The sequence below is a fragment of the Halichoerus grypus genome, chromosome 5 (assembly GCF_964656455.1).
Source record: "Halichoerus grypus chromosome 5, mHalGry1.hap1.1, whole genome shotgun sequence".
Classification (NCBI taxonomy): Eukaryota; Metazoa; Chordata; class Mammalia; order Carnivora; family Phocidae; genus Halichoerus; species Halichoerus grypus.
The window spans coordinates 157,345,719-157,356,605 of NC_135716.1; the positions used below are offsets into that span (position 1 = coordinate 157,345,719).

General features: G+C 58.9%; 2 protein-coding genes across 4 annotated transcripts in view; both read left to right on the forward strand.

Moving 5' to 3' along the window:
• LOC118542526 (bone morphogenetic protein 8B) overlaps positions 1–10,887 on the forward strand; it is a 33,550-nt gene that overhangs the window by 18,918 nt on the left and 3,745 nt on the right. For 2 of the 3 annotated variants that reach the window (XM_078073347.1, XM_078073348.1), the window contains exons 4-6: positions 5,850–6,044; positions 6,836–6,915; positions 7,424–7,534. In XM_078073347.1, the coding sequence (XP_077929473.1) occupies positions 5,850–6,044; positions 6,836–6,915; positions 7,424–7,534 (386 nt within the window). Of the gene's footprint in view, positions 1–5,849; positions 6,045–6,835; positions 6,916–7,423; positions 9,848–10,887 lie in introns of all 3 variants that reach the window. The other variant, XR_013448233.1, reaches the window with a different exon arrangement.
• Positions 25–1,662, forward strand: OXCT2 (3-oxoacid CoA-transferase 2). Its single transcript, XM_036102799.2, is given in 5 exon segments — positions 25–379; positions 382–468; positions 471–743; positions 746–1,249; positions 1,252–1,662. Coding segments are annotated over 5 exon segments (1,416 nt in total). The 3' UTR covers positions 1,449–1,662.

The following is a 10,887-nucleotide window of genomic DNA, read 5'->3' on the forward strand; positions in this document are numbered from 1 at the left end:
CGGTGCCCGGAGGCAGAGCGCACGATGGCGGCCTTCCGGCGGCTGGCGATGGTGCTTGGGTGCTGCGTCCCCGCTGGCCATTCGGGGCCCATGCTGGCCGAGGCCCAGGGCGGTGTGCACGGCCTGGCCACCAACGCTCGTGCCCGTGCCAAATTCTACGCGGATCCCATGGAGGCCGTGAAAGATATCTCTGACAGGGCCAAGATCATGGTCGGCGGCTTTGGGCTCTGCGGGATTCCAGAGAACCTGATAAAGGTGCTGCTGGAGACGCACGTCAAGGACTTGACCGTGGTCAGCAGCAACGTGGGGATGGACGACTTCGGGCTGGGCCTTTTACTGGAGACCAAGCAGATCCCCCACATCATTGGCTCCCACGTGGGGGGAGCGTGCTGTGCGGGCACCACTACCTGTCGGGCGAGCTAGAGCTGGAGCTGCTGCCCCAGGGCACCCTGGCCGAACGCATCTGTGCAGGGGCGCCGGGGTGCCGTTCTACACGCCCACGGCCTACAGGACCCTGGCGCAGGAGGGAGGCACCGGCGGCCGACGCCCACGTGGTCATCATGAGCCTGCCCCGAGAGGTGAGGAGTTTCAGGGGGACCACTATCTTCTGGAGCAGGCCATCTCGGCCCGTTTTGCTTTGGTGAAAGGGTGGAAGGCCAACCGCACAGGAAACATCATCTTCAGAAGAAGTGCGAGGAATTTCAACGTGCCCATGTGCAAAGTGGCAGAAACGTCAGTGGTGGAGGTGAAGACATTGTGGATGTGGGGATGTTTGCCCCCGAAGACGTCCACATTCCTAACATTGATGTGAACCCTGTAATCCAGAGGGAAAGATATGAGAAAAGAATTGAGTGTCTAACCGTGCAGACAGAGGAAGGTGAAAAAGCCAAGTCTGTGGGTGACCTCAAGGCCCAGATCATCACATGGGCAGCTCTTGAATTTGAGGATGGCATGTACACCGATTTGGGCATAGGATCCCCTCTCCTGGCCAGCAACTACATCAGCCCCGATATAACTGTTTATCTTCATAGTGAAAATGGGATCCTGGGCTTGGGTCTGTTTCCATTAAAAGAGGAGGTGGACGCAGATCTCATCAATGCGGACAAGCAGACGGTCACCGTTTTCCCTGGGGGCTGTTTTTTCTCCCGCGATGACTCATCTGCCATAATTCGAGGGGGACACCTCCACCTCATCATGATGGGAGCCATGGAGGTTTCCCAGTACGGTGACCTGGCTAACTGGATGATTCCGGAAAGAAAGTGAAAGGCACGGGGGGAGCCATGGATTTGGTGTCCAGCGTCAAGACCAGAGTGGTGGTCACCATGCAACACCGCACCAAGGACAAGGACCCCAAAATTGTGGAGAAATGCACCATACCACTGACCGGGAAGTGCTGTGTAGACCGAATCATCCCCGAGAAGGCCGGGTTCGATGACGTGCACAAGTGAGGCCTGACATGGATGGAACTCTGCTGATGGAGGACGACGTCAAAAAGAGCACGGGCAGCCCCCCTTTGCCGTATCACCCGACCCTCAGACCCACACAGCCCGTGGCAGCCTGAGCGGGGAAGGAAGCCCTGGTCCCAGAGGGTGGGTTTCATTGGAACCCACAGGAGGTGTGATCACGTCTGTCCGAGGTGCTGGCCGCCTGACCAGCTTTCCTACCGCCAGACAGACTATTCTCTCAAGAGGGATATGGCTTTAATTAAAAACCAAAGGAGAATGTAGCCGTTTATCTTCTGTGTTCTGTGTGTCCTGAGATCGGTCTGGTACCATCGTCGGGCATGCAGACACCCTCCTCACTGTGCTGTTTACATGAAATTCTGTGCAGCTCAGATGAGCCCACAGGACAGCTTTCACGGAAGGGCCTTCCCTCGTGAATGAGCCACGAAATGTGGGAGGAAGGCGTGACCACCCCCGTACACGCAAGGCTCCACTTTGCCAGCACCGTGAAAAATATACAAGCCAAACATGCACCGTGACCAGAGGAATGCTGCCTGCCTGAGCTTGTCTTCCTGCGGCCCCTCTGGCTTTTCCTCTGGGGCCTTGCATCTTGGGGCTAAATTCTGTAGCCTCCCCTCTTCCTCCCTGCACGGCCTCCTTCTCATGGCTAAACAGATGTGTCTGGAAGGGCAGCAAGGCTGTCTAGCTGGGCCAGAGCTCTGGTAAAGCAGTGACAGGTGGGGAGAGAGGTTCCTCTGTAGATAAACAGGACCCTGTGTGCTGTCAAAGGCGGCGGCTTGTGGTAGGAGGGGTTCTAGAAACCAAGACGTACTTAATGGGTTTTCTCCTCTTCAGACATGGGTTCCTGTGTCCCCCCAGGACACTCAGACCCTTTCTGCCTGTCGTGGAGCCCTAGACTGGCCTGTTGTCTCCACTCTCTTAGAATACAGGAGAGGCTGTGAGGTGTTTCATCCTGAACCCACAGTCTCACAGCCTTAAAAGAACAAAATGAGTTCCTATGTGTACATGCGTGCACACGTGCCCGTGCATCCATGTGCGTGTCCAAATGTGTGCGTGTGTGTGATGGTAAAAACAAAGCCTGACACGGAGCACGACGCACGTTCTCAGTGTAGCTCTTGAGGGGCACACAACCATCAGGAGCACGTGGGCAGGAACTGGAGATTCTAGCTGTGAAGGAAGGCCTTTCAGAAGAGGCCTCCTTGGGGCCTCGCCCTGAAGGAAGGGCCAGATCCTGGAACGGAGGGGTGGAGACACCGCTCCCTGAGGGGGCAGCCTGGGGTTTGGGGGTAAGTGGCCAGGGACCATGACCAGGTTGGGGGTGGAATGGAAGGTCATCAAGTGGATGGATAGCGGGGCACCTTCTGGGGCTTCTGGGGAGTGGCCCTGATTGGCCCTGGTGTCAGTTCCCAGTGTGGGGCAGGCAGAGCTTCCAGGAGCAGAGAGTGAGAGGTGTCTAAGATGGTAGGAAGAAGGAGGAGGGTTGAGTTCCTCCTTCTCACGGGATGCAGTAACCTAGCCAGAGGGACAAAGGCAGACTGGTCCACAGCTGGGACTCTCCGAGGGTTCAGCCAGGCACCCTGATTGTCCTTCAGCGTGGCACCAGGGTCACACCCATGGCCGCAGGCTGAGGTGGGGCCGGGTCTGTGGGGAAGAGTCAGGTGGCGCCCAGAGCAGGAGGAGGCCTGGGGGAGAGGTGGGAGTGATCTTGGCCTGGCCCAGCTGGGTGGGGGTGTGTTAGGCCTTGACCACCTGCCCTGGGACAGGATGCGGCAGGTGAGCTGCCAAGACCTCTGGGCGCTGATGGAGCAGACTGAGAAGTGGGGTGAGGCTGGAGGTTTCATGGGTCCCCCCTAGCCCAGAGAAGCAGCATGTTCCATCCGGGGCAAAGGGGAAAGGCCACAGCGTGGCCCACATTCTCAAGGCATGGCTGCACATACCCCATCAGGTGCAAAGGGGACAGCATGCCTGCCAGCACCCCACAGGGTCAGGTATAGAGCCAGGGACCCTGGGCCCCAGAGATGCCCACCTCTGCCTTTCTAGAAAGCAGCCTTCCAGAGCCGGGCAGCCTAGGGCCCCACCCCCTAGACCGCTCGGGCCTTCCCTGCAGCCCCTTCTCTCTGCCCCCGGGAGACCCCAGGAAGACCCTTGATCAGACGGGTGCACAAGGAGAGCGAACAGTGAACACAGCCTCAGGCGACAGATCGCCCTCCCTGGCTCCTCGGTGGACAGTTCTCTCCGGGGAACAGGGGCAGGGCAGCGGCACCCGCAGGGGTGGAGGGCTGCCCAGCCCAGGGTCATGGAGTTGCACTCCAGTGCTGTGTGGACGACAGTCATCCTCCTGCTCCCATCCACTCTGTGCTCCTCGTGGCCTCACTGGCCTTGCCCCTCTGCCCACAGGGCTTGTATGTGTCTTGTGGCTCAGGGTCCTCATGGTTCTGCTGCTTCCTCATGACTGACTTGCTATGACCCAGACTCTCCCGAGTGGCTTCTCTCTGGGCTCCTTCCAGGGTCTGCTCCTGCAGCTGACGACCTCCTGTCCCAGCAGGATCGTTGCCCAGTGGAGCCTCCGATGGGTCCAGTGCATTTGTGTGTGGCAGGTGATGTCATAGGTCAGAGTTTAGTCTCTGGATTCGTCGTTCAGTCACCTTGGCCCAAGGACACGGGCCTACAGCACAGCTGTTTAAGGGCTGACCTTTACCAGCTGAGCAGGACTGTGGGTGGGGCGGGCAATGCCCTTGACCTGTGGTGTGTCCCAGTGAATCATAGTAGACCCGCTAATGGAGCAAACATAGGTATTTGTACATGTGGGCATCTGTATACTGTATGATAAACCCATGTGTTTCTATACACACGTGTGCGTGCGTACGTCAGGGTGGTCACACTGAGGGGACATGGACACGGAAGGGGGCCAGTTGGCTCTGTGTGTTACGAAACATAAAATTGAGTTACTAATCCTCTCCGTCGTTTAAGAAAATTCCACAGGAAGAGAACATGAAGGGGTCTGCGGCGTTCTCGTCTTTACAGCGAAAGCCAGGAAATAACCGATGTGTTTAAAGCGAAGCTAATATCTAAATACTATGCGGTGTTTTCTCAAAGGAATTTTATACGTTTGAAATGCTCATAGTGGAGACATTTTAATGGCAGTGAACATGTTTGTGTGAAAAAGTTGGAAAAAATACAGACACTTTTGGTCACCATTGTGTAAAACTTCAATTGACATGAAAATATTCCAGAAAAATGAAAATGCTGTGTTGGAGCGTGGAGAGATTTCTGAGTGATGTTTTTTTTTTTTTTTTTTCCTCAAATGTTGTAGTTGCTATTGTATTACTTTGACAGTTAAAAAATCAGGAGGCAGGGAGCCTGGGTGGCTCAGTTGTTTGAACGGCCCATTCTTGGTTTCGGCCCAGGTCGTGATCTCAAGGTCATGGGATCGAGCCCTGCGTCATCTCTGCGCTCAACGTGGAGTCTGCTTGAGATTCTCTCTCCATCACCCTCTGCCCCCCTCCCCTCAAATAAATAAATAAATCTTTAAAAAATCAGGAGGTCATTTAGAAATACAAAGAGGTACAGGAAGTTAGTTTTACTGGTGGACTCGACATTTCCAGGGATCATGAGTGTGTTTCGCAAGACATCCTCATCTTTAAGCAGCTTCGGGGTCAAATCCCATTTTCATGGGCGCTCCTCTTCCTAGCCAGAGGCCCCCATGTTTCCCTGCTGACGGCCTTTTCTCTCTTTTTTGACCCACAAACCTGGAGTTAACGTCTTAAGTGAATAAGAACTTGGGGTCTGGAATTAGACGTGGGCTGAACCCCAGCTCTGGGACTTTGGCCGGATGTCTCTGCCCCGCTGCCCCTGGTGTCCTGTTTGTGGGCATCGGGGTAGACTTAGGGCCCTGCTCTTGGCAATGGCGGGCAGAACAAGCCCTTGCTACATCCTGGCGGCTGCTCCCATCCGCTGGGGCACGATCCATCGAGTCCCCCGAAAGTATGGGGTGGGTGGGAGAACTCGGGCCTCGGAGCCCTCAACTGGGGTGGGAACCACGGTTCTGTGCGTCCCTGGCTGTGTGGCTCCGAAGTTTCTCCATGAAGCATGTGGTCCAGGTTACTGTGGAGATGCACGAGGTCACGAGTGGAAGTCGCTCGAACCTGTAAAGGGCTTCAAGGATGGCAGTGTTCACAATTGTCACGAATGACGACCCTGTGTTGGCGAGGCCCCCCTCCCCCCGTCTCCCTCGGACCATCTCCCTCGGGTCTCCAGATGAGGAGACTGAGACCCTCCACCTCCGTGCACCGGGGCCCGCGCAGGCTCAGGCAGATGGGTCCCCGCTGTCCCCTGTGCCCAGCCCGTGCACGCAAGTGACCGCCCTCTCTCCTCTCTCTGTCCCAGGGCACAGCGTGGATCCTGGCCTGGCCGGTCTGCTGGGGCGACGGGCGCCGCGCTCCAAGCAGCCTTTCCTGGTCACTTTTTTCAGGGCGAGCCCCAGTCCCGTCCGAGCCCCTCGGGCAGCCAGGCCCCTGAAGAGGAGGCCGCCGAAGAAAACCAACGAGCTGCCGCACGCGAACAGACTCCCAGGGATCTTTGGTGAGGTCCGGGGCGGGCCTGGGGCTGGGCCCGAGAACAGCTCCGGGGGACAGAACCATCCGGGGCGTCTTCAAGCCTGTGCTCACCCTCCAGCACTTTCCTGACACCCTCCTTTGCCTCGAGTGCCCTGAGGACCAGCCACTGCCCTCTCCGTCCCTGCCACCCAGAAGCGCCTTCTCGGCCCTCCCCTGGCTCACCAGGGCTTTTTCCAGAAGGCTCTGTCAGCATCAGGTGCCCCTTCCTCGAGGCACTGGTGCCTCTCAGGTCTCCCCTGGGGACCGAGGATCCACAGTTGTTTATGTGAGGGTCTCCCCACCAGACTGAGCCCCTCAGGATCAGGGGTGGGCCTGCCCTGCCCTCCTGCCCTCCATTCCTCCACGGGGAGTCAGCCCTTTGGCCTCCGTGGAGCCACTCAATCCGGTGGAATGGGTGCAGCAGCAGAGGTGGGGTGAGGTCAGGAGGTGTCTCTGCGGAAAGGGAGGAGCCACCTGATGGCCCACGGTCCCCTGGCTGTGTACTGGAGCATCGGGGGCCACAGGCTGGAGGTCGGGAGGCTGGGAGGGCAGGGTTACTCTGTAGCTATCGGGAGCCACCTGGAGCCATCGACGTTTCTCGAGCTGGGTCATGGCACCAGCAGAGCTGCAGGATGGGCTTTATGACACCAGATGCGTTAGTTTCACTTCATTCATTTGTTCAACACATGTGCCCAGTGGGGTGTCCCCGCCCTGGGAGCTCCCTGGGGTAGCTGCCTGAGCAGGAACCCCAGAAAAGACCTGCTTCTGTCCCTGCAGATGATGTTCACGGTGCCGATGGGCGGCACGTTTGCCGGCGGCACGAGCTCTACGTCAGCTTCCAGGACCTCGGCTGGCTGGTAATTTCTGACTCTCCTCCTTCTTCTTAAATAACAGGCCCCACCCGGAGGTTCTAAGTGTAGCTCCAGGAGGAGGTAGAATTATGGGTGACTTTCACTTTCTCATGCATTAGGTTCTTCTGTGTTTTCTGAAGGGAGAATGTCTTACTTTTCCTGTGAGAAGGTGCTTTTTGGTAACAACCATGAAAACAGGATAGTCTGAATCCTCAGCCCTAACACGTCACATCTGCAACAGGGAAACGGAGGCTGGGCGGGCAGTGCGCGTGCACATCTGCTGGGTCTGCGACTCTACGAGACGTGGGCAGTGGGGGCAGGTGGGGAGGACGCGGCCCATTGCCGACTGCCCGTGAGGGGGACAGAGCTGTGCCTGGCCCTGCCTGCTGAGGGTCTCCCGGCGGTGCCCGGCCTCTTGGGGAACCTGCCTGGAGGGACCCTGGGGGGCTGACTGGCCTGGGGTTGGGGGAGGGGGTGTCTGGATGGGACTCACCTTCTCCCATTACCCCCCCAGGACTGGGTCATTGCCCCCCAAGGCTACTCGGCCTATTACTGTGAGGGGGAGTGTTCCTTCCCGCTGGACTCGTGCATGAACGCCACCAACCACGCCATCCTGCAGTCCCTGGTCAGTACTGCGTCCGTCGGTCCGGGCCCACGGGGAGAGGGGCTGGGCACAGCCAGGGGGATGGAAGCCCCTGCTGGGGGGTCGGGGGCTCTCTGCCCAGAACCTTCCCTGGACGTGTAGACTCCTGTGCGCCTGAACCCACTATTCCCGACTTACCCTGACCGCTGGTGCGCACCCCGCTCTGTGCACTGCACACGCACGTGCAAGGCCTTCGCGGACAGTATGTGGGTGCCCCGACTGACAAGACACGCTCGCGGTCAGACACACGGCACACACGTAGCGGACGTGCGTCCCTCCCGGGACCCGTGTGCTGAGCACACACACACCGTGTGCGCGGCGCGCTCGGCTCCCGGGACGCAGATGGCCGTGGGCTGAGTGACGCGCATGTGCGTTCAGCCGCCCGCTGCGTGTGTGCGCGGGGCGGGGCGCAGGTGTGCCCGGCGGAGCCGCTGGGCTTCGGCCTCCCCTTCGGTTCACCTCGCTGTTGGCGCTCTTTCCCGGCTCTTTAGCCCTCTGTGCTTTCCCCAGATGGTATGGCTCCCAGTGCTGCGGCTGGGGGACCTTCAAATGCTGAAAAATTGTTTAGTGTTTTAAATGTTTATTGATTCTAGGGTTGAGATTTTTTTCTAGAACATTTAGGTAGAATCTACTCCTATGTTAATCTAGTAATAGGGTAAGTGATGCCTCTGAACAAGAGTAAACATATCACCAACAGCAACTTTGACCCTGTGGTAATACTGCCTTTCTCAGATCAAGTGGGATTTGCTGCCCCCAGGAGCCCCTTTCCTGGGAGAAGCTCAGGAGCGATGAGATGCCTGTGCTTCCTCTGGCCCAGGAGGGCGTGTGGACTGATGGTCACAGCTGCGGCTCCCACGTCAGGATGGCTGGGTGGGCTTGGGCTGCAGGGCAGTACAGGGAGGCCGGGAAGGTGACGCTGGGGTTGGGCAGGGGCCAGCTCGTAGGGCCTTAGGGTCCCACCTAAGGTGCCAGGTGGGTGGATTGATTTCCAAGGAAACTGAGAAGCCTGTGTAGAGTTTTAGCAATACTAGGTCAACGATCTGACTTACTCTATAAGTATCTGCCTGGCTGCATTGCGCAGATGGACGGGGCCGAGTGAGGGGCTGCTGAGGTCCCCTGACAAGGGGTCGGGGCACCTGGTGGAGGGCGGCGGCCGGGTTGCTCGTGGGCGTGGATGCGGGGTGGAAGGAACCCAGGAGGCTGCAGGCGAGGGCCATGTGAGGACGGGGATGGGGAGCCTTGTCTGGGGGCAGAGTCATTGCCGGGGGATGTGGTGGAGGGGGGGAAACAGCAGTTCTGCACCAGCTGCACCGTAAGTTTGAGGCCCAATTAGACTTCAAGCGGGGCCACCGGTGGGAAACCGAACCGACAGGTCTGAGGTCAGAGGATCGGCCAGGCCGAAGCTCTGTGAGAGAGTGGCATGTGGCCGAGCTTCGAGTCTTGAGAACAGATGAGCTTCTCTCGGGAGACCGCAGACACCGGAGAGGTGGCTAGGCCTGGGAGGCCAGGGCAGTGATGGGGGTCTTGGGGTGTCCTGGGGGCCAAGAGAAGGAAGCGTTTCCCTCTGGGCTCACCCCCCCCCCAGCCCTTCTCCATGCAGCAGCCAGGGGTCCCACTAAAGCACAACTGAGCACCTTGTTCTCAGCTGAGAAACTTGCCTTGCCTCCCATTGTTCCTCAGATGAAGGCTGAGCCCTTGGCCTGGGACACAGGGCCCCTCATGAGCCGCCCTGCCAACCTCGCCAGCGTCCCCACTCACCCCAGCACCCTTATTTCCCTGCACAGGCTCAGTGCCAGGATGGGCTGACCTTCCCACCTTTCTGCCTTTGCATTTGCTGCTCCCTCCACCTGGAGGGCCTCCTCCTCCTCCTCAGGCCCAGCCACCACCTGCCCACCTGCACGCCTCATGTCTGTGGCCCTTCCCTGCCGGGGCAGTCACCATGCTCATGCTCCCAGTGCTGAGGGCCTGTTTGCTGTGCCACCGCCCGTGCGTCCTTTTTGTCTACTGTAATGTCCCCCGTCTCCCCTTCCCTCCCCACGGAGTCTGTGAGAGCAGCGACCGTGTCTGGGACATTTCTGTGCCCCGTCCTGCCAGGGCTGGCGCAAGGCACGTGTCCTAGATACGTTTATGTTGGAAATGAGAAAAGAACCATTATACCCATTTGGCAGAAGAGAAAATGAGGCCCACAGATGCGTGATTTGTACCCAAAGATGCACAGCCAGTAAGTGACCCTCCAATTTGGTCTCCCAGGAGCTCAAAGACAAGCTGAATGGAATGGCACATTAGCCTCCGCAGGTCATTCTGTTTGGTGCCAGATAGGGTAAAAGGCCTTCTTTCTGTCACTCAGCTGACAAAGCTCTCCTGTGGGGGGAGTCTCAGAAAGGCTGCACCCCTGTGGTGCCCAACTTCTCCCCAGCACCCAAATGTAGGAAAGGCCCTCCCTGGTTTGCAGCCATGTAGAGCCCCATGGCCCGGTGCAGGTGGGTGGTGTCCCCCGGTTTCTTTCACGTGGGCCCACGAACACCAAGCCCCCCCCCCCACACGTGGAGCTGGGGAAGCTGGAGGCAGCAGCACCCACGTCCCCGCCTGGCTGGACATCTGCATGGAGGCCTCAGCCTCCCCCTGGGCCTCTGAGAGGCTGTGGGGCCCCAGCCACCCATTGTCCTTCCAGCAGGCCGGCTCAGAGCTGGGGCAGCAGGGACAAGGCAGGGCCCTGGGGGGTGGGGGCCAGGCTGCCAGACAGGTTCCCCCACCAGCCAGTTTCGTCTGGTCCCACTCGGCAGCCTCCGAGAGGGCCAGGAGTCCTGGGCTGCAGGGCGGCCGCCACCCCCAGGTATGGTAAGCTTCCTCTTCTCTCCTGCCTCCCCCCACCTCGGCCTCCTCCATGTTGGGGGCCCGGACCCTGAGTCACGGGTAGTGCAGCCCCTCCTGCCGCCGCTCGGGAGAACTATTTTTAGGGGGCTGAGAACAGGCCGCTCCCTCAGGCAGGCTCTTTGCTGGCAGTCAGGCGGTTAGGAGGGTCGCAGGTCCCCGCACCCGGTCCCCGGCCCGCCGCAGACAGCCCTGTGACCCGGCACCACGCGCGGTCTCTGTGCCCTCGTTCTCGGTCTGCCCAGAACAGGAGCTGCCTTAGAGCTTGTTACCAGGGCTGGGAAGTGCTCTGAGGAATAACAGCGTCGGACACCCCAAGGGTGGACCTAGGGTTCTAGGCTTTGTCCGGTTCTGTGAACGTTCACCGGCCCACATTTGGGAGGGGAGACAGACCACAAACGGCTAACGGGGACAAGAGATGATCAGGGACATCAGAGAAGCACAGAGAGGAGCGGAGGGGACCC